Source organism: Abramis brama (assembly GCF_963993115.1).
Source record: "Abramis brama genome assembly, chromosome: 7".
NCBI classification, from domain to species: Eukaryota; Metazoa; Chordata; class Actinopteri; order Cypriniformes; family Leuciscidae; genus Abramis; species Abramis brama.
In genome coordinates, this window is record NC_139969.1 from 16,054,728 (window position 1) to 16,078,267 (window position 23,540).

The 23,540-nt window shown below is 37.6% G+C and overlaps 2 protein-coding genes across 6 annotated transcripts in view; both read right to left on the reverse strand.

The window, feature by feature from the left end:
• The window catches only part of rasal2 (RAS protein activator like 2), a 77,729-nt gene extending 59,034 nt beyond the window's left edge, over window positions 1–18,695 (reverse strand). For 2 of the 5 annotated variants that reach the window (XM_084120101.1, XM_084120099.1), the window contains exon 1: window positions 17,822–18,695. In XM_084120101.1, coding sequence (XP_083976227.1) covers window positions 17,822–17,951 — 130 coding nt within the window. In that variant the 5' untranslated portion in view covers window positions 17,952–18,695. Of the gene's footprint in view, window positions 1–1,679; window positions 2,503–17,821 lie in introns of those variants that run through there. The other 3 variants (XM_084120098.1, XM_084120097.1, XM_084120100.1) reach the window with 2 other exon arrangements.
• A 600-nt stretch (window positions 18,696–19,295) lies between these two features.
• ankrd45 (ankyrin repeat domain 45) lies at window positions 19,296–22,853 on the reverse strand. Its single transcript, XM_084120105.1, has 5 exons — window positions 22,605–22,853; window positions 20,085–20,252; window positions 19,916–20,010; window positions 19,665–19,803; window positions 19,296–19,455 (listed from the first exon to the last, which is right to left on the reverse strand). Exons 1-5 carry the CDS (start codon window positions 22,846–22,848, stop codon window positions 19,424–19,426), a joined length of 678 nt encoding a protein of 225 aa, XP_083976231.1. The 5' UTR covers window positions 22,849–22,853; the 3' UTR covers window positions 19,296–19,423.
• Window positions 22,854–23,540: the final 687 nt, after the last annotated feature.

Sequence of the window (23,540 nt, forward strand, 5' to 3'; positions counted from 1 at the left end):
GCCTTTGGATGCTAGCTAATTAGAAATAATATGTTAATGGAGATGGGAAATTTTGAACGATTATTTGGAAAATGGGAAGTGAATCTAAAAGAGGAAAAGGTGTTTAAAGCTGCTGTAACTCTCTGTTTCTGTGACGAGTCACGCAGGGACTGGGCTACTCCGCAGTGGTAAGGCCCGAACCAGTCTAAAATATAAACACTTATCATAGGTGTACCGTAGTGATTCAGGATAAGACAAAAACATGGTTTGGAAAATGGATTGCATGGGGGGCCATCATTGTTGACCATCAAAGCCATAATCTTGGTATCAAGCAACATTAAAGGGTTAGCTCCCCCAAAAATGAAAATGTTGTCATCATTTATTCATCATTATGTCATTCCAAACCCATTTTGTTAATCTTCAAAATACAAATAAAGATATTTTAAATGAAACCTGAGTGATTTCATACAAAGCGACTATGTTTCTTCCAAATACTTGGATTAAATCGCTGCATTCTTATATTTTACGAAATTCTGAAGAACCTTTTGAACCATCAAAGCTTTGGTGGAGGGATAACAATTTATCAGGTTTATATTAATTTGTATTTCAAATGTGAACAAGTCTTGTAGGTTTGGAATAGTATGAGTATGTAAATGACAAAATTTTCATTTTTGGGAGAACTATCCCTTTAAATCTTAAACTGAATGCATGAGTATTCAGATCTGTGGGTTTGATATATTATGGTCCTTTCTTATATGGTCAAAAACAAAACAAACGAGTATGTCTTTAAAGAACTAAAGAAAGGATGATATGGAAATCTTAAAGATGTTTCTAAAGGTCTAAAGCTATTGCCACCATATTTACAGCTTGAGCTTCCATTTTTGTATGTTTTCTGGTACACAATGAGATTAGACTCAAGCACCACATGCTTAGAAACAAGTAACATCTACACTGGGAAAATACAAGAAAGCTCAATAGCTTACATCTCTCCATTTAAAAATGAAACATCATGTTACTCAAAAAGTGTATAATTTCACCTTCACTGATGTATGGGACTCAATATGACTGGCTTAAACCCCTGAACGTCTCATTGGGCTTTATCATTCTGAAGTTAGTCAAACTATCACTTACAGTACTTGCCACATATCTGAAACAAATCAGTGCTCAACAAGTCTAATGACTAAACCAAATTTCTTTTTTAAAAATCAACGTGGAGGCTGCACTTAAAAGGGACAGTTCACTTAAAAACTACATTTCTGTCATCATTTCCTCACACTCAAGTCGTTCCAAACCTGCATGACTTACTTTCTTCTGTGGAATTTCTTCATTATTTTTGAAAATGAGAAGTGTTTTTATTGTTCATAAAATAAAAGTCAATGGTAACCAAAACTGTTTGGTTGCCAAAATTCTTCAGAATAGGATATTTTGAGTTCTGCAGAACAAAGAATGTCATACAGTTTGGAAAGACATGAGGGTGAATAAACGATGACAGAATTGAAATATTTTGTTAAACTATCCCTTTAAGACAGTAGTACTTCAGTTAAACCATCAAGTGAGAACATTTATATGGCGTATAATATCAAAACTACTAGGTAAAAAGAAATACTCCAGTTTTCAAACATAAACTAGTGTAAATGGTAGAGTGGTTGCCTCCCTGATGTGCCTTCAAACATTAATCAAACATTAATCAAACTTCCTACCGTCATCTGAAAGTTGACCGACAGCCGGCTCAGGAGAGGTATTTAAAATTCGGCCAATTCGTCTTGACATGGACAGCAGAATCCCTGAAAACGCATGAGAGCTTGGCACCCGTCTGAGCGGTGGAGTCTCAGTACGAATTTCATTCCCCGGTTCAGATGTAGATCTTAAATAAGGGGCTGAGCTGCGAGATAACCAGTCCTTCTGAAGATTAGCATGCTCCAGGAGGACACCGCGGCTGGTGACCCTCTGAGGGTCCGGGAGACTGTGGACCCTGGAGATGGGGGGATTGGACGGAGCCATACTGCTGCTGCTTCTGGACCATGTCAAGCTCTGCGTGCGCATGTCCCATCCAGCCAGGATCCTTCTGTTGTGCATGTCCAAGGGCTCCTCGGGGGCTGAATTTGAACGATGCTTTAGCCAAGGCCTGCTGAGGAGACGCCAACGACGAGCACTCTCCCTGCCAGACGAACAGCGTGATGGGTTCCTGTTTGACCCGGTTTGTTCCTCCGGTGTGGCATTCCGTGATAAACTCATGGTAAATGAGGAGAGAAAAGCTAAAAAAGCTTAACAATATCACGAAGCAGGTAGCCAAAATCAATTTCAGTCAGTTTCAAACACTCCCTATTACATCATAGTCTCATCTCGATGAGCTAGGCTGGATCTAACCAAGTTATCCGAACATAATACTCTAAATTTGATGCCTGACATAGCGAATAACAATGTCCCTGAGATCGCCTTGAAGAAACATGCTGAGCAAATGTCTCTCGTCTTTCTCAGCGAGCAGCATGACGTTCACTGGTGAGCCACCACTTCCTGGATTCTGGCTTGCTGCTAGGGTTTCTGGGAGGAAATAGATGTCAGATATATGTGTGCGTAGAAACACTTTGCCTCACTATCCAATCAGCGCATGTGCTGCCCATCCAAGGGCCCCAATCTGTGGTTGGCCTGAACACCAACTGTTTCATGAAAGTAAAATTAGAAGAAGAAGAACAACAAAAAAATACCCTGACTTCAGAGAATCTGGTTCGTCAGTGTCAAGTTAGTAAAGCAACAAGAATACATTCAAGGAAGCGATGAAAATATCTGTTTTAAAAATAATAGCAAAGTGAAACTGGCAAAGAACAGAAATGTTGTCACTGAATAAGAGAAATTAAGGTATTTGTACAAAAGGAGACATGAATACAATGAATGTCATTTTGATCTTGATTACATGAAGAGGTTGAAAACCAATCTTTTTTGTAACATACTGGCGGTCAACAGCATGTCGGCGCAACATCAGCACACCCACGTCTGAACAAGAGCCCAATGAACTCAAGAGCGACCAATGAACCAATGAGACATTTAAAGAAAAAATTCCTTCCAAGTCTGATCCTTTCAATGCTGATAACTAGGGTTTTCAATGCGACAAGGTTTTTACGAAGTCAATGGTAATCAAAACTGTTTAGTTGCCAACATTCTTCAAAATATCAACTTTAGTGTTCTGAAGAACAAAGAACATCTAAATACGGTTGTCAGTATATTTCAATATTATATAATCAGGAACATTACAAACAGGTTTTTAATTCTTATACTTTTAAATAACCAAGCCACTGGAAAAACTATCTTATGATGTAGATATGTCCTTGTGTGACATTAAGAAGAAACATACAGTTTGTCAGCGGGAATCTGTCATATGCCAGATTTTGGGATTGGGCAGTCCATTTCCAGAGCAATGGATTTAGTACAAAAGGTCAAAGCTGTGAATATTAAAGTCCACAATCTCTGCTGAGATTAACCCACGTGGATTACTGACACTTCTGTAGATTATGACGATTAAAAACCTACAATTTTACTTTGAGATTTAGGCGTACAGATCTATGAAATCAGGAACCAGTGGATAATTGTGCCAGCATGGCCAATTAAGAGAAGTGCATCGGGTTCAAAATATACCATTAACTGCCTTTAACATGGATGAGCATTTTCTGTTTTAAAATATTTATAAGTGAATTCTAGCAAAAATTGTGTTTACATGGTTGACATTATATGACGTATACAGTCAAAAAAGTTTGGATACCTACTCATTCAAACAAACCAAATTAGGTTAAATAAAGTTTTTTAAATTTGACTGGTTGTACATATTATTATCTATTATACGGATTTTACTGGCCACTCTCCCCTCTAATATCAGTATCAGCCATTAAAAAAAATACATTGGTCAACCTACATCTACTCTAATCTGTAGGCTACCACTCATAAAAGAAACTCACATTAAAGAAAGTGTGGTCTCTTTGGTGCTCAGTGCAAGAATTCAAACATGATATAAACGAAGATCCAATAAATGATGTCAGATGTGCTTCACAGCATTTGTGCTCTGGAACTTCACATTATTTATCTGGGTGATGCAGGTTATCCATAAACGTCTTTTTTGTCTAGCAGGCAGAGCATTTAACGCAGGTGAGCGAAATAGCAACATCCATGAACTTCTATTGTTATACTATTTATGATGGTAAAAAAAGATGGTGAAGCCAATTCCAGCCTGGATTAGAATTCAGACTCCATGTGATAGTCCAGTCTGGACAGTAGCAATTAGCACCCTGTTACAGCCATCAAACAAGCTCAGTGCCTGGAGGCAGCGCATGAAAGCAATCATTAAACACCAGTATCCCTCTCCACCACTGCGAGCGTGAGATTCAGAAAAACGCCATTATCTTACTTCACAATCTGATCTGAAAAAGTGCAAAGGTCACATTTCCTTTCCATGTTTCAGTAGTTATTCCACAAAGCAAATATATGTAGGCCATTACGACTGCTTAAAAGAAGTGCTAATGCAGGACTGATAACATTTGTTGGTTTGACATTGCTCAAAGCTTGTCGTCCCTTCCTCCCTCTCTCAAATCTCCACTCACCCTGGCATCACCTAAAAAAAACACACCAACCTTTACAGCAAAGTACACATTGTCTACATCTGACCACAGGAAGTAATGACACAAGGCCTCCAGCTACACCTAGCGCCACTTTGTCAGTGATTTTTTTTTTTAGCTCTATACTATTTAGTGCAGGAGGAAACCAGAAGGGACAGGGCATGCACGCACACCCCATACTAAAAATAGCACCTCTCAAGAATTAGGCCCTACAAATCTGTCAAAAAAGTATCATGGAGGGGGGCAGGGGGGACACAAGACCAAATCAAAAATGACACACACACCCACAAGTTACACAACATGAAAGTTATATCAGCGGTTAGAATGCACTGTAACCTTTGAAGGTCACTGATGATAAAGATAACGCAAAGATCATGAATCATATCATGAAGGCCTGAAGCAGGGTTATTATCATCAACTAAAACTATTAAAACATTTCTGTTAATTGGAATGAAGCTGGAAAAATAATAAATGAAAATTAGAAATGTTACCTTGGCAATAAACTGAAATAAGTTTAAATTGAAGCAATAAAATTATTAATTGGAAATAAATAAAAACTAAAACTAACTAAAATTAAAACCAAAATACAAATACATTTCAAATAAAAAAAAAAGACAAAAAGGACAAAATGAAATGGCTAAAAATGTAACAAAAAAGGAAAACTAAAAATATAGGCTACAAATAAAAGCCAACTCAAAATATTTATAAAAATATAATAACTAAAATAACACTGCCCTGAATTTAGGAGAATAAAGACATGATCTAAGGGATGTAGCCAATATTAATATTATTATTAATCTATACATTTATATAATAAAAAAATAAAAAAACGATTCAAAATTAACAAGAAGTTAAACGGTAAAAACCTAGTTCCAAATAATCAAGACATGATTTCCACTAAATTAGGACAATGAAGAATGATATTTAATAATTGTTACATGTTACAACATGTATTTTAATAAAAGGTTCATGATATTCATGATGTTGCTAAGTGTTATTAGCATCAAAACACTGCAGTAAATCTATTAAGAATATTTGATGTAAAGCCCAGCAGTTTTTGCTAGCAATATCCCATTAGTACAGTAAACACACAGACATGGACGAATTCTTACATGCTTTTATTTTTCACTCAGCAAGAACAGACCCCCCAGAAACAGAGGAGTGTGTATTTTTAACCCACACATAGGTTAGCGCTCTTGCTTTGGCTCTTAAGGAGGGGAAATCCTGCACACCTCCAGACATCACCCCCGCTCAGAGGCTGAAAAAAAAAAAAACCTTTCCATCTCGTCCTCAGTACAGCAGGCCCACAAAGGGTTTTGCATCAACAACAGCCTGTGTGCAACGTTACTTTTGGAAAAAAAGTGGGAAATCTAAGAGATAGCTGCTCAGACTCTGAAACCAAAACACATGGAGAAGATCATTAAAAGTGAACATCATCTGATTACAGAGGAGAGGACATGAACAATGAAACTTCTGTCATAATTTCCTCACCTTCATATCGTTCAAACTTTCTTTCTTCATATCGTATTACTTTCTTTCTTCTATGGAACAAAATTTAGATATTTTAAACCAAGTCTTAAGGCTGGGACACACCAAGCCGACGATTGGCCTTTGGACAATTTCGGGCAGTTTTTGAGCGTCGGTTGGCATAGTTTTTCTGGTGTGTTCCACACCAGTGGCTCTAGTCGGACGGCGTTGTTTTTTTTTTTGGGCCAATTCAGCATACAGAATCGCCATCGGGGCATCAGTGAGAGAGAACTCTGATTAGTTGTTCAGCTTGGCGATAGAGTCTATAGAGTCTATGCATGAGAATAATAGCGAAAGTGATGAAAGCGAATGCATGAATATTTTTCATGATAACATGAGCCGACTGGAATAAAGAAAGTGATCAGCGCGATTGATATTCAAAATGGTAAGCAAGCGCTGCCTTGTATATCTGCAGTCCAAAAATCATGACTACTGAAACCTGCTGATATAGACAATATATTTACTTGCATGCAGGCACAGAACACACATGCTAGTTGAGAGTCACCTTAAGTCCTTTTGGTGTGTTCAAGACCAGCTTTATGGCCGAGACGCAGCCAACGAGAGGCGACAAGACTGTCAGCTTTCGTCACCGCTAGTTCTTTGACGCCGGCTTGGTGTGTCCCAGGCTATAGTGTTTTTGTCCATACAATGAAAGTAAATGGGCTCCAATGTTGTTTGGACCCCAATATTCTTCAAATTATCTCTTTTTTTGGTTTTTCATGAAGGCTTGGAACAATATGAGAGTTAGTAAATACCGTGCAGCAGGGATGATATTTATGCAGGCCAAAGCATTTTAAAGGGCACCTATTATGCAAAATTCAATTTTACATGGTGTTTGAACATAAATGTGTGTTGGGAGTGTGTGTACACAACCACCCTATAATGATAAAAATCCACCCAGTATTTTTTTTTTAAATCCTCATAAATCATAAGCACTGTCTCAGAACAAGCCGTTCTCAGATTCGGGGCAATGTGACGTAGATTTACACAAGCCCCACCCACGACTGTTGATGGACACTGCAGTTTTAGCGTAGACCCGCCCTGAGTGAGCTAAACACAGTCCGCCATTGTTTCAATGCCGGAGCAGCTGTAGACAAGAATGTCTCCCAAGCGATTGAGGTGTGTTGTTGTTGGATGTAAGAATGAACATAGCTATCTTCATTTACTCTCGTTGTTACTCGAGGACGGATCGGTTCCAACTGTTCGTGATCCAGCTTACAGTCTCCTCAGCGATAGGCTTAATGTCACTGATCAAGGCAGAAATGGAAGGGAGAGCACGCATTTTATTACAGTTCATCTGAGTCGTTTTACGGATATGAAGTTTACCAGTTTATTAAGCACGCCCTGAAAAGCTGTGTATACTGTAGATTTGTTTACTGTTAGTTATAGCGAGTGTTTCTGTTTAATTCGCTGTGTATGTTGATGATAATGAAAGGGAGAGAGAGAGTTATGGATAAGACTTTAATGTGCACTTCTTATACTGTGTTTATTCAGCTCTTATGGTGATTTTCTGGAGTAAAACTAATGCTTCATCTTTTGTGTGAAGTACAATAAACTTCATAAAACTTATCAGTACATTTTTGGCCATCATTCGGACACGATCCGCTACAACAGGCTTGTACTAATAGTGGATAAAAGCAAGATGAAAAATAAGTTATAACCGTAACTGAACTAAACTATACATGTTCTATCTCCATACAGCATATATTCTCTTGATATGGGTATTATCGTCTGACTCCAGGTCGCGATCATGACACTGTGTTTTCCAACGTCATTTGAAAGTTCAACCAATGGAAACTGGATCTCTGGTATGGTGGGTATAGATGATGTGTAGAGACCAATAGAACACTGTTTTACAGCTGGAGTGCGGATTGGATTGGTTTGATCGCTTCGATTGAAAGGTCTTGATTTACCGTACACCATTAGGAGTGCACAGCTGAAACAGCACTGGAAGATCATCAACCAGGACCATTACTTTTGATTGCTTTGAGATATCAGCACAAAATTTAGCCCAGATGCAGTTGACATGTTTGTGAACAAGCCCAAACTAGATTTTATGATCATGTCATGTATACTTTCTAATATCATGTCAATCATGAATAATAACAAAAATAAATAAATTGCAGCACTTTGTCAAGGGTTTTTTTCAGCAGTGTTGTAAGATAAGAACCTCCAAACATGATAAAAATCAAAGTGATCAAAGGTTTTCTAACAAATGAGACCATGTACTTGATACCTTTTTGTTTTTTTTAACAACTTGTAACATGAAATCATTAAAAATGCATTCAGAGTATAGGGGTTAACAGTGACAGTCAACAGAGAGCTTACATATCAAATTCATAAAGCTTGAATGATTGCAAATGGGATCGGTACTGGCCATCTCTAGAAAAGTTTTTGTCGAGGGAACCAGAGTGATGCAAACTTCTGGGTTGCCCAACAAAAATACGTCATCATTGCAGCAATCTATGATGACAGAATTTTAATTTCTGGGTAAACTATCCCTTAAACATTTTTATTTCGGCATTTGTGCAGATTGTACTTTACAATTGAAAACTAAGAGGACAAATGAGGACTCTTGGAGTAGAACTGATGACCTATTGTTTGTGGCTCGTCTCTGGTGGGCTCTTTAGGGTGGCATGGGAAAATGATGTCAAGAGCTCAGATTCACCTGCCTCACTGTACATGTCCAGTCCAGCTGAGCGGTTTTCAAAAGCCGTTTGCTGCAGAGCCCTGATAAGATAGTAACAGACTGAGTGGAAACACCAGACTAAAGGTCTTGTGCAAAATAGATGAGATAGCTCATCCTGGAAAGACATTTCACGGAGATGCACATACACAAAACAAGACTCACAATGCATTTAAAATATGAACACAAATAGATATCTAACGTTGAAAGCAAACTGAACAACAAATATGCTCGCCCTATACACCTTTAACATCTTAAGGATGCAGAGATTGCAGACGTCTATGTATGCAAAGGCGCCACATCAATAGGTCTTATCTCAGACTAAGTGATAGGCATCTAAAATCTTTTATGCAGTAACCGTAGAGCTTTTTCAGTTGTGGTACTGTAGCTGTGCATTAGCATGGTAAAACTCGTATTGCTTCCCACAGTTGACTTCGGTCAGTCAGACTCTGAGGAGCCCACAGTGGCTGACCCCATTTAGCCGTCCTCGATCAACAAATCAAATGAGGCTTTCAAAGTTGCCTAATATCCTTAGGGTCTGGAATGCTGCAAAGTGCACGAAACACACTAAGGGAAGTCTGATTTTCTTCAGCCTTTCATTTGTGATCTACTCTCTTTTGGCAGTTTGCACAGCATTGCTAAGCAATGAAGTGTGATCTGTGACTGGTATCAGTCATTTAGAGGGCAAAAAGCACAGAAGCTCTACATCAACAAGACACACCATAATGACCATCAGGCTGAAACACGTCATTTTGATACAGAGAGAGAGAACAGACCATCATTTCATAGATGGAACACTATTAAAATGAAGGAACATCGGTTTGTGGTTCTCAACTGGTTTTGCTTCTATCTAGGCTATATATTTGCTTGATTGTATAATCATTTGGCGACCCAAACAAAGAACCAAAATTGTACAACCCCCCCTGAACAAAAAAAAAAAAAACATCAAACATCATAATATTACTATGAACCGAAAGGCCCAAAAATACACAAAATGAACATAAGAAAGGTTGAATACAAAAAAACTGATCATTTTACAAATATACAACAACAATAAGTACACCAAGAATAACAAGAAGTTCTTTTTTTTTTGGAATGATTTGCAGTGTTGCAACAGCTAATGAAAATCAATGATTTTCATTAAAAGATTATTCGGATCTGCATGCTGTGCATGGAAAGCCTCTGCCAGTCATATCATTTTACAGTAGCAAAAAACGCAATTATAAATATGTCCAGCAAAAATGTCAATCTCATGAATGAAAAAATAAAATAAAATGTAAATGTGAAAATAATAAAAATAAATAAATAAAAAAAATCCAAAGAAATTAGCCTGACACTTTAATTCAGCAAAGATGTCTTAAATTAACCAAACGTGACAATAAACACTTTTAGAATGTTGAAAAAATTACATTTCAAATCACTTTCTATGAATGTTTGATTAAATGTAGCCTTGGTGAGAATAAAAAATCTTACCAACCCAAACAACTGAATGGTAGTAGGCTATATGAAATGCAGAAAATGAAGCCTATGTTTAAGGATATCATTTTATATCCTTATAAAAAAAAAATCATTATTACTATAAAATTTCAACCAAGAACTGCTTGGTTTGATGCAACCACTGTCATCAAGCCCTCTACAAAACAGCAGCTATACCTACCAACCGTCCATCTTCAAGAGAAAGACATGCACACACACATGGATAGACACAGCTGGTGTCACACAATCAAATGCTAGCTCTTCTAATGGGAGGAGTCTTGTTACGCATCGTGATGTCATTCAGTCCCTTGCGCTTTCCTCAAACAAGCCATCTGAAGTGAAGCATTGTGTATGACAGACATTACGTTATATGTGCTTAGTGGAGTGAGCAAACCATTTGCTGAACTCTGGGTAGACCGAAGCTCTACAATACATGCTTCAAATTTTTTGCATCGCAAGATGTCGAAATCCCTTCTGGCTCTGTGTTTACATATGCCAAGCCTTCCTAAATAAATGTGGTTGCCTTGAGTGCACCTACAAAGGCAAACATTAAAAGCTTCAGAACAGACTGTTGTGAAGGTGCTGCTGATGGCAAAAACGAAACACTAAGGGAGCATATCAAATAACCTTCGGCTTGGCGTCACATGAGTCTCTGCCAGTAATACGAGATTGTGGAAGTCCGAGTGCAGCGTGGCTTTTATTCTCCATTTTATTCAGGCATTTTTTCCTCAGACTGGTCATGGTGAATCAGAGCAGACAGGTGGAAAATTACCATCTAGATTTTTACGATGAGGAAGTGCCTACCAAATATGAGCTGTCATAAATTATAGCAGTGCTGAATGTTAAACAAAAGAACCTGAAGGTTTATCTTTAATCAGACAGCCTCGTCTTTCTCATGTTCTTTCATACCTCATCTTTCCCTTTGGAAATCTCGCTCATTTTCTTCCTTGTATCTGCAGACCATGTGTATCTTTATCTACAGCAGGTGCCATACAGGCCAGAGGAGATATACTTCCCTTCTGACAGCTTGGCTTAGATGATCCCAGATGAGCGGAAGCTTTATTGATGCATTTTTGCATTCGACCTGCTCACCCGTAATGAATCACATTTATCAAGGGGCTGTGATAAAACACATGAGTTACATTAAGCCAGGGCAAGAGAGCATTTAATTAAAAGAATACGCTGCTTGGAGGATACAGCCCGACCTTGAGTAACTTCTAATGAATTATCTCTGAATGCACAGCTACACTGGATAAATACAAATTGAGGAACATTATAATTGGATAGGCCTACTTACGGGCACAGATGAGTCTTACTCCAACCACAGAAATTCAAAGGCACCAAATCCTCAGTGCCTTTCTAATGCGGAGACATGAGCTGGTTAACAAGAGGATGTTGTTCAACCTTAAGGGTGTTATCACAATCAAACCAATTAAGCCAATCAATCCTGACAATCCATGCGGGTCCACTGGGGGTAAGTAACACTCCAGTATCAGTCTTTAAAAGAGCAGGAAGGAAGCACATGCCACCAGTCTGCTGGTACGCTCGAATCGATAGCCCAGAGTGGCAGGAATTCTTTCGTAGGATCTCTTCCACATAGAATTAATATTCAGATGGGAGAACACAAGCTGCAAAGCTGCAAGAGTGTTCAAACAGACATTCCCAAGTCATTTATAAAGGAAAAAAGGTATAGCAAAGTTAATTTGTGTGCTAATAAAGTGACAAAATCATTGATCACTAGAAAAGAAGCCAAACTTCACACTAAATTCAGGAAGCAAAACAAAGCTAACTGTACAGTATAGCAATAATATAAAGAAGTAGCAATGCACAGTTATTTGCCACTGAACATTTTATGCTGAAAACTACAAGCCAAAAGTCATAGTTAAAACATTATAAATATTATAAAGACAAAAATATTTTCATTTAATATAAAATAATATTGTTCGTAACTTTATATATTGGCTTTTAACGGCATGTCGGATATAGCATTTCAAATGTTAAAAATATATATAGTTTATATAGTTACTTCAAATAAAGGATAGTTTAATATAAGCATTTCAATCTGAGTAATATATATTAGTGCATCAATATGTAAAAAAAAATATGTACAGTCAGGTTCATTAAAAAAGCCCAAACAGAGCGATTAGGGCTTCACAGTGAAACAGAGGGTTCTTGTATCATTCTAAAGGGGTTTATTTTGTGATAATGACCACCTTACGTACATTACCCTGCTTATTGCATGATTACTTGCCAAATAAATAAAAAATGAGCATGAAATATTGATCTGAAATCACATTATTTTGTGAGAAGAGACCACAGAGTAATAGAGATATGAAACTAGCACAGCTAAGCAGGAAACTGGCGTGATAAGTATGTGACTGACAGATAAGTATCAAGTATTACAGAAAGTCATGTAATAATACAAAAAATAGGGCATTAGAATGTTCTTCATCACCATGTTCTGTCGCAAGACGAGGAGCAAAATATTTATCCAAGAATGATCAGGAATGGGCCTGAAAACAGGAAAGGGGGCTTCCTGTGTTTTCAGGTAACGCCTGGAATCCCAGGACATTGTCTTCCAGCCACTCAGCCACTGGAAGTGAAAGGAAAGGGTGGAGAACTGACAGATACCTGCCTTCGTCTCCTGGGAAACACCAGTGCGCCACACTCTACTGACTCAAAATATTCAAAAATTGTGTAAAATGTTTTGTTTTTTCTACACAGATGACTTGCCCAGAAGTATCAGCATGCTCTTTTGAAAGATCTACAGAGACAAAGGCACCTTTGAACCAGCCTTGTGAGAGGAAGCAAAGCAGGAGGCCTGGTACATCGGAGTTGAGCATGTGAAACTCTTGTGACTACAGTGAACTCAATTCAGCGGACTCTCTAATTAAGGGGCTTTTCAAACTGAACATTCAGCACCGCAGGCAACTCACTAACATGTTGGTGTGGAGTACCTGGCACTGCGTCAAACTTGATGAGGATCTTGACTAGGCAGCATGTGTTCTTCACTACTCATCACTCTTTGACACAAATCACTGAAAAACTGTCTGTCCCAGTTGGTTCCTTAGGAGTTCATGCTAAAAAGATATGCTCCACATTTTCCTGTTTCCAGCTAAACTTTAATAAGCTTAGACACAAGGGTCTTTCTCCAAGTAAATGGCATGAAGTGAGCATCCACAATCCACATTAAATGGGGGCTAATCCCTATCTATAAGGTGCTTAATAGACTGAAAATCAGGGATTAATAGAGAGGCAAGTCAAGGACACATTAAGTCGCTGAAAAGCAATTAAATCTGACTTTGTGAGTGAATTTTAGACAGAACTTTGGATGCAGAAATGCAAACAAAAAAACTGGACACATGCTGCTCTACTGACCCATGGATGCACAGCATATTAATGGAATCATATCAGTTATAGGTCAATAAGAGATTATTATTATTTTTTTTTTATCACCATCAAAATTGTATATATGTACTTTTGTTAAAAGTTTGAGGTTGGTAAAAATATTTTTTAAATGTAATGCCAAATTTATCAAAATGAGAGTAAAGACACTTATAATGTTACAAAATGTTCCACAAAAAAATATGAAGCAGCACAAGTGTTTTCAACATTGATAATAATAAGAAATGGACACTAAATCGGCATATAAGAATGATTTCTGACGGATCATGTGACAAAGGCTGGAGTAATGATGCTGAAAATTAAGCTTTCCATCACAGGAATAAATTATGTTTTAAAATATTTGAAATCAGAAAACATTTATTTTAAATAGTAATAATATTTCACAATATTGCTGTTTTTCCTGTACGTTTTGATCAAATAAATGCACACGTCAAGCATAAAAGACTTGCCGTAAAAGTAAATCTGAACATTGGGTAATAATGGATATTTAATTGTACATGCTCATTTCCTCTCTTTTTACTTTTAAAATACTTTTGCCATAATCTAACGCTTATGTAATCTTAAAAAAACACTAGCCTATTATTTTTATACACTGTTAAAAATTTTTTTTTAGCAAATCTCAAAATGAATATCCATTTTTCATATTGTAGTACATTAATCAGTTAAGCAACTATATATATAATTGCCAAAAAATATTGACAAAAAAAAATTCCTAACTTGAACATGCAGGTCAGAAGTACTGGAAACCGTGATGGCAGCTCTGCCTTCTGACTGAAAGTCCACACGGAAATGTTTTGTAGTCATCACTGAAAAGAATGGCTATGGTCAAAACAAGTCCATGAATAGGCAAGTTGGCATGGAAAACATTATTCTTAACAGATACATAAGGGAAGTGAGTGGGAGAGAAGCCGAACAGCATCCTTATTGAGCTATTTCAGCTCTGGAATGCTGTGATGAACGCACTGGTGCCGGTTGCTCTGGAATTTTGGAATCCAGTCCACTGAGGTCATTCTCGGAACGGTCTGCTTACATCATAGTCCCAGCCCTGTCTGCTGACAGCTACAATGAACGAACGAGCGGCTCACGGCGGGTAGAGGGGAGCTGGTGCAGCAGGGCGCACATCCTGAGCCGCCCGCCGCTAACACAATCCCACTATTCACTCCAGCCCCTCCCCACCCTCTCGCGGCTTCCTCTACAAGATTAAACACATCTAAGCAGCAACTTCACAAACATTCATCAGCATTCACTTTCATCCACCATGGCAGAACCGTCCCGTACCTTTTCATTTTAGTATGAGGGACATGACGTAAGAAGCTGACTAGGTGTAGGCGAACTTTTTGAACCTGCAGGCCCAAACAGATGCCAAATCTGACAGGACAACCTACACACCCGCCAACCCCGAGCTTTGTGTAAACGAATAGAGGAAGTACATTTATACATTTCAACATTTTTACTTGCATAACTCTAGGCAGCAACAAACCTAAAAAGGGTCCCGATTCCCGAATAGACTGCCTAATGACATACAAACCCCCAATTAAAGCACACAAACACCATTTACATAAGACACAATGGGCCCTTAAGTAAGACTGTGGGAGGAACATGAACTATAACAGAACAGTTATGTTATTAGTTTCCCCAGACATAAAACATACAGCTATAAACAGAGAAAAATACTTCCCAGGAATAACAAAAACGAAAGCCCCTGCTCCGCTGATTATTTTAAAACCACGATACACTTCCACTCTATCTGAGAAAGTGATGTTGAACATGATGAGCATGTAGCTGCCGTGGTCATTTAATTATGAATGATATGACATCCCTGCTTAGGCCAGCTTTAATGTGAGAGGGGGGAAGAGGTCTGACTGCTCTCTGACTCTGTAATGACTCATTTCTGTCTCACTGTGAATTTGCACTTACACCAGTGGGACTTTAGTGAGTTAAAGACAAAAATGATGTCATATGGTGTTGGACAGCACATGACTGGAGAAAATGTCAGAATTCTTAACACATTACAACAACACTTCACTGAATCCACTGGATCACCATTTCATACAAAAGACTTGTCTCAAAATAATGATTCTTGATCAAATTGGGAATCGCTACTTATGAACATGTCAAAGAGAGCTATGCTAGATAGAAAATGTGGAATGTAGTGCATAAGTCATGTACCAATTATATGATACATTTATGCCACTTTTTGTCCTTTTTTGAAGCTCATTATAATTGCATGTGGGGAAAACACTGGTAAAATGCCTCTATTTTTTCTCGATGTGCTCCACAGTAGAAAGATAATCATAAGGATTTGGAATTAATAACGTGGGTGAGAGTAAATTGACACTTTTTATCTGTAGGAGTACTTAACCTTTAATTTGTTGGTTGATTTATAATTTTTAGAACTAGTTGGTTCAGCTCAGAATTAATGGAAAATGTAATCAGTGGCAGTAGATGGACAGAACTGGATGTCCTGTCTTTCATGTGAAGTGCCTGGTTTCGACTTACATCCTTAAATAAGAAGACAACAGGCTGCCATGACAACAGCCCCTGGCAACATGTCTATAGGGTCTAAACAGCCTTAAAGAAGCTTTATTTAACAACGCTGTTCTGGCAACACAATCAGTAACCATGGCTTAATTAATATTATTCAGTTTTGTAAATCAGTATAAAATGGTCCATTTGAACAACCCCTCATTAAAACTCCACCTGAAACTATAACAAGAACACATTTTAATGTTTGTCAACAATGCGATGAATCCTATTTGCACCCTATCTCCTATTACAGCTATGAGACATAAACATTCACAACAAGATCAACATTCAAACCAGTTAGCCTATGTATAACCAGGATTTTCTCCACAGCCCTTCCCTTTACCACAAATCATAATATACACAGATTTGAATCCATCATATCATATATCATGCCATAAAATCACATTAAAAGCAGTAACAGCAAAAGTGCACTAGATCAGGCACACTATATAATGTATTAGCACATATGACCTAACCTAGAATGAATCTTTTCAAGTGTCTAGAATAAGTCACAAACAGGAAAGAAAATAAATGTTTCTATTAGAGCTGTGCTACTATGGCATGCCATTTTAATATTTATTCCATACCACTAACCAGTAGGCTATCTATTTTAATGTTATACAGTGGTGCAGGTATGACATCACTGTAGGCTAAAATTCGGAAACGAGTTAGCATTTTAGCACTTCCGGTTCCATCGTCCCGAAGTCAATGTTTTTTGTTGTTTTTTTTAAATGGGATTTTGGTTAAATGGCTGAAATAAGGTCTGTGGTGAACACAAGCTCAAGACACTTTCACGTTTTACTCTACGACATAAAATACATCAGTATTACCCCACTCAGGATTTTTTAAGCTGTTACTGAAAAAGGTGGTTGCTAATGATTGGATAAATGGGACTAGCCTACGTCATCAAGCAGAACAGGTAAACTCAGTCTGCTTTTACAGCCTTCATTTCTAACTAGGATGTATTCCAATTGTTACCAAGCTAAAAGATATGCTACAAAAAAATTAATGGGATGGGGGGGATGTTCATGAATAGGGAACCAGCAACAATTGGAATTCATATTAAAGTATAATTAAATGGCAAAAAATGCTATTGGTCTTGAAGCAGCTACTTGTCAGTATTGAGACTGACTAGTAGCAAAAGAATAAATACTAGTAGCGTTATATAATTATTAGTGCCAGTGACTAATTGAATAAAAGTGGATATTTACCAATAATTCACAAACAAAACTATATTTACTATTGTTTGTCAGCGATTACGATCTTTATTGGGTGTGTAACTGTTGAAAGACTCTGTACTGCAGGTAAAGACAATTTTTAAAAAAAGGGATTTGGACACCAAGTCAGTGGCCTGTGCCCGTTAGATGAATGTCCACAAACTCGGAATAGGCTAAATGTCAGACGGCTTGCCATAAACAGTCCTGCTGTCTGACAATGCTTCGCTAAACATAAGACTGAATTCCCTTCTAAAGAGTGATCGAAAATGAAACTGCAAATCGTTCAGTTACTTAATGTATACTATTTAAGTTCAGTTATCTTTAAATTGTGATTCATATCACCGAGGTGTTAAGGTGAACAGATCTAGAGACTTAAGACAGCGCGGCCACTGAATATCACTTACCGTACACCCGCACCCATCCCTGCTGCTGGCAAAACGAGTCCATCAAAATCCCGTCGACCACTGGGTCCAAAGAAATCATGCCTCCCTGAACGGAGTCCACGTCGCCAACGGTTACTGAATCCGTCTCCATGCTCGATACACCAGTTCACGGTAACGTCCAGGTAAAGACTCCAGTCCGGTGGATTTCCACGCGCGTGGCTGGAGAACCTCAGTCACAATGTTTTCTGTTCGTTTGTGTTGGTTTAGAATCACTGAGCTTAAAACCATACAGGTTAAAAATTGTTTAAATTAACCCACAATAAACTAGCGACAGCAGTATGACAATGTTCAAACTAAACGTTTGGATTTTCCCATGATTTCCCCAAGTCAGAATATATATTATGCACGCGAGACTCGAATCTGTGTTTACATTACACTGTACCTACGTTGTCGGCAACAAAATACAATAAAACAAGGAAATACTAATAAAATAAAGCTTTGATAGTGTATTTTAAAACTTATCAAAGCCAACAACTTACGAAAGTGCAACGTTTTCTTAACCCGAAGCAGCAGGCAAAAGTTCAAACAGAAACAAGCAGCAGCTCTTAACGTTATATTGGGAAGAACTGCTGTTGCTGGCATGTGTCCATGAGTCAGGTCGTGGAAACAGCCGTAATAATTGAATGAATCCAGGCGACGGTTTTCCTGGATCGACGGCAGGAGTTTACTGCATTGTCCTTGCGGCAAAGATCATCAAAATAACAGCAAGTATCTGTTTATTGTTCTGCCGTCCACTTAAAGTGTGACTCGTTGTTTGGGACTCCCTCCCTTCCTCCCTGTCCTGTGGCGAGGAGGACAGACAGCCCTTTTCACACTTCAAAATCCAGACCGCTTTTCCACCTCAATCACATGCCATTGCCAGCCTGTGCGCTGGGATTCAGGGGAAACTAGAGGATGACCGAGAGTATCGATCAATACAAATACTGTTTTAAACCGCTTCAGTCAGGCTTTTACTACTTGTATATTGTAGACGTTTTTTACACATCAAGTTCAGAAATACATAATGTATTTGTTGAACGTGAAAGAGGACGAATTGAGACTTTGACGGCATCGATCGACATTGTAAGACAGATGTGGACTGATTATCGAGTCTGAGACATCTGCTGGTTAATCTCGTGCAAAAAATGTCACAAAACGTTTTTCTTTTGTTTTGACATTGTTAATAGGCTTTGTATTTAGTTCTTGAAGGACATATTTTGCAGCCATAACCCAGATTGAAAAATATATGTAATATTCAATATTGGAGATATTTAAGAGATGATTTAGCGGAACTTGAAATGCGGCCTTTGTCTCCCTCTATTGTTCATTTAGAAAAAGTACAATGCATGTTCTAAATTAAACATTTAAATCAACAATTAAATGTAAATTATCAATTTTATTTTTAATTTTACAATGTGTTGCAATGATCTGTAAGGAATCACACAATTTTCATCTAAGGGTTTAATTATTATCTTTGTAAAGACTAAATGCAGAACATGCATTGAGTAAATGCAACCGACTGTTTTATTAAAATATTTATTGTCATTAAACTACATAATATTAATGCCCCTGTGCAATGTAGTTCTACTGCTTTCTTGTCTTCGTTGTGGCTTCAGCTGTGAACAAATAAGACACAAAAACTTAATTTAGGGAATAAAGAGTAAAAGACAAGAATATCTAAAAGAAAAACATATTTGGCAGAAATGTACTGGGTTCAATGAAAAAGTGCAAATTAATTATGCACTGTTTGATATAGAAATGAAGTATAATAGCAAGTTGTTAGCTTATATGCAAATCATATAAATCAGATATAGCACATACTCACATTGTGTGTTAAGCTTGAGCAGAATAGGTGCCAGTATGTCTTTGAGGTGCTTCTCCTGTTCAATAAAGTCTTGAATTGTTGCATTTTGGGTGTTGTGTATCCAGTTTGATTTTGACGAACAGATGTTTATACACATGTTCTATAGCAACACACAAACAGTGATTAGACAATGTGTACTTTTTGGGTTCAGCAAACCCAGTGTTAGACAACCTGAAACTATTTCACTATGTATATAATGAATTATGAATTACCTTGTCCTCCTTACTGAGCTTTCCTTGAATTTTCTCTTGATCAGCGATAATGTCTCTGACTTCTTGTATTAATGCTTGCAAACTTTGTTTGGCCTCTGTTAGGAGAAAAAAAAATCCTCAGTATTAATCACAACCAGATTTTAAGTGCTGAAATATTTCACTTTCTCACCAGCCCATGCCAGATACTCTGCGCAGTCCAGTTTGTCATAACGTCGGGCCACATCAACAGCCTTCTCTTCGCGGAAATTGGTAGCTTGAAAATCAGCGTTGAGCTCAACCAGAGTTTTCAAAGTGTCCAGGTGACCCCACATGGCAGAACAATGCAATGGTGAGTAGCCTACAGTGAACCACATTGATTATTTCTTGACAAATTGTTCTTCAGTGCAACAATTTAAACAGTCTAAAAAATAAAGGTTCCAAAAGTGAATTTCCATGGCAATGCTATAGAAGAACCATGTTGGGTTCCCAAATGAACTTCAGTAAACAGTTCTTAAAGGGATACTCTACCGTTTTTTCATATTAAACTATGTTATTCCCTTCTCTAAGACGAGTTGATACATACCTCTCTCATCTCAGTGCGTGCACTTTGAAAGCACTTAGCTTACCCCAGTATATTCAATGGTATCTAGCAGCAATGAATTTAGAAGTGACCAAACACATCAACGTTTTCCCTATTTAAAAACAGTTACACGAGTAGTTATACGACCAAGTATGGTGACACAAAATAAAACGTGGCGCTTTTCTAAGCGGGTTAAAAAGGATAACTATAATGTATGGCGTAATAGCACTTTTGGAAGTACTTCGACTGGCGCAGTAAAAAGTCACGCCTGATCCTCTTTCCACTATTGACAGAAGTGAGAGGAAGAGGATCAGGCGTGACTTTTTACTGCGCCAGACGTGTAATAATAATAATAATAATAATTAGTATTGTTTTCATGCCATTACATTTAGAGCATATGAAACAAATGGGGGAAAACATTTTTGTAAAAATATATTTTATATGTCCTCTGCAATGGACAACATGACTTTTTAATTCACCAATCAATTTTTCTTTGATTCTCAACTATGTTATGGAAGATATAACAGAATGAATTGATATATCATTTTACTTTATGCAATATGTGGGTACAATGGCCATAAATGGCCAGTCCCATTCAATATGATGTATGACACTATCTAATATGCATATTAATGTATTCTTGGGCCAACATGTAATGAAAAAAGAAATGTAATAATTTTCATAATAATATATAATATTTCATAGCAATATTGAATTTCTTTCCCTATTCACTAGTGTCTCCCAAAATACCTGATACACATGCTTTAGATCCTGGGGCCAGTTGTTCAAAAGTAATATGATCGGACTTCGGCTATCGGATTGGGTCAAATCTTGAAAATGGGTTGTTCAAAAGAAAAGAAAAAAAGGATTCTGAAATCAGATTAGATCACAAAATCCAATCTTGGTTTTGATCTGGATCGAATGCGTTTGTGTTGTTCAAAACTTTTTAATAAGACTGGGATACATTTGATCCAAAAAATCAGGATTATACTGATCCCAGCAGAAGGGTGGAATTCAGGAACAAAAATTTAATAAAACTTTAAAATTGTTCAAATACTCTTGATTAGTTTAACTGTTAAAGTAATAAATTAGAAGTAGACATTAGGCTTCCTATTAATAAGCCTTTCGGTAGCCAATGCAGTAAAGTAAAAAAGAGATTTTGGCGCCATAAAATAATCCCCAAACAGCTGTAAGTATCAAACAAAAAAATATATATTTAATTTAAAGTGTTTTTATGTATCACTGTTTGTAAACAACTTTGGCAAGATCATAAGAGATGAACCACCAGTCAAAAGTTATTTGCGAGCGAACACAAAGTTTATCGGGAGAATGCTATGCTGAACTTTTCTAAGAGAACGCAAAAGCATTGATACCCCAACCCCCATCACCATGTCCCTAGGGGCTCCATAGATCACAGCACTAGTAATCCAGATTTGGTATAAAAAAGTGTATATCAGGGTGATCCATCAATTTTGCTTTGAAAAACAGGTGTTGTGCCAAATTCTGACCCCCGCCAAATTACTACCCCCTGTTGGTAGGTTTAGGATTAGTTGTGGGGGAGGGGCTAGGATTAGGGGAGGGGTTAGGATTAGGCAATCAGGTACTGACTTCAACGAGGGGGGTAATAATTTGGCAGGGAGTCGAAATTCGGCACAACAATGGCACAAAAGTAAGATGGATTACCTGATCCTGGATAGCAAAACATGGGATTTCCAAATCCAGATCATTCTGATCCAGATTAAACTTTTTTAACAACTGGCCCCTGGTGTTTTAAATCTGTTAACGTTAACGTTACATGTATGCTGTCAGAGAAATTCACTAAAATATAATTAAACACTACAGAGGGCAAAAGTTTATTCCTGGGTCCCAGGAGGTAAGGGGCTTTAGACAGCTTGGCCAGGCTCAGAAACCATTTTAAATCAGCTCAGTAACTTAGTAGCCTAGCCTAGCCTAGTTTATTTTATTTATTTTTTCTCTCAGCATGGTACATAAGATTATTATTGATAAGATTAATTCCATCCTATCTTATTATGTTAAATAACCCCATCTACAACAACCTTTACTGCAGTAGTTCAATTAGCCAAGCTATAAGTACTTTTTTAACGAAGAAACTTTCGCTAATTAGCCTACCCCGCGCTGTGAATTCATTGACGTCAGCGCCGTTCTGCACGAGCTCGCGCACGATGCCGCTCCGTCCTAACGTACAAGCAGCAAACAGCGCATTTCGTCCCACCTCATCTTTTTCCCACAAAATATTCTCCGGTTGTTTACTATCACTATCAGTGGCACTGTTACTTTCCAAAAGACGCTTAAGTCCGTCTACATCATCATCTAAAGCACATAAAAGTACAGTTTTCTCCTCAGCTGACCGCATTATGACTTGCAGAAGAGGGATGTTGTTGTAAGTGCCTGCGTGCCTTGTCTCTATGGCAACCGTGCAGTCATTTTGGTCATTACTTTCACTGGCCACTAGATGTTGCTGCTGCTTGTTTTATGAAATAAGAAGAGCTGAGATGAGAATCTGAGCTCAGCTGAACTGAGAAATGACATTTTCTTGCTGATAGCGGTCAAGATCCTAAGAAGAAAAGCAGCACATAGCATCAATCCTTATTTATGTCTGTAATTATGAAATTAGAAACCAAAAACTTTTATCTGTAATCTCAGCCAGGAATATGTATGTACATAGAACAGACTTATGTTATGGATCATTACACACATAAAGAAACAGGAAAGTTTATTTACGTGAAACATAAAGACAATTTTCAATAAAGAAAATTAAATGGAAAGCCCACGAAAGGTTCAGGCTTCTCTATGGAAATTACATTCTCATCACATTATAAAAGACTGATACTGAAAAGGAAGATCAAAATCAAGATAAAATATGTATTTTAAGTCATTTATTTTGTTTCTTCTAAATGAAAAGTATTGAAAAGTGAATTCTCAAATCGATGATGTGTTAGTATCAGTTAATGTACTAATCCACGGTGTTTTCAATGAGAGGAAGAGGGGAAATTATGAGGAATAGGGAGATTTCTTGTGGTAAATTTGTGATATTTCATTTAAAAG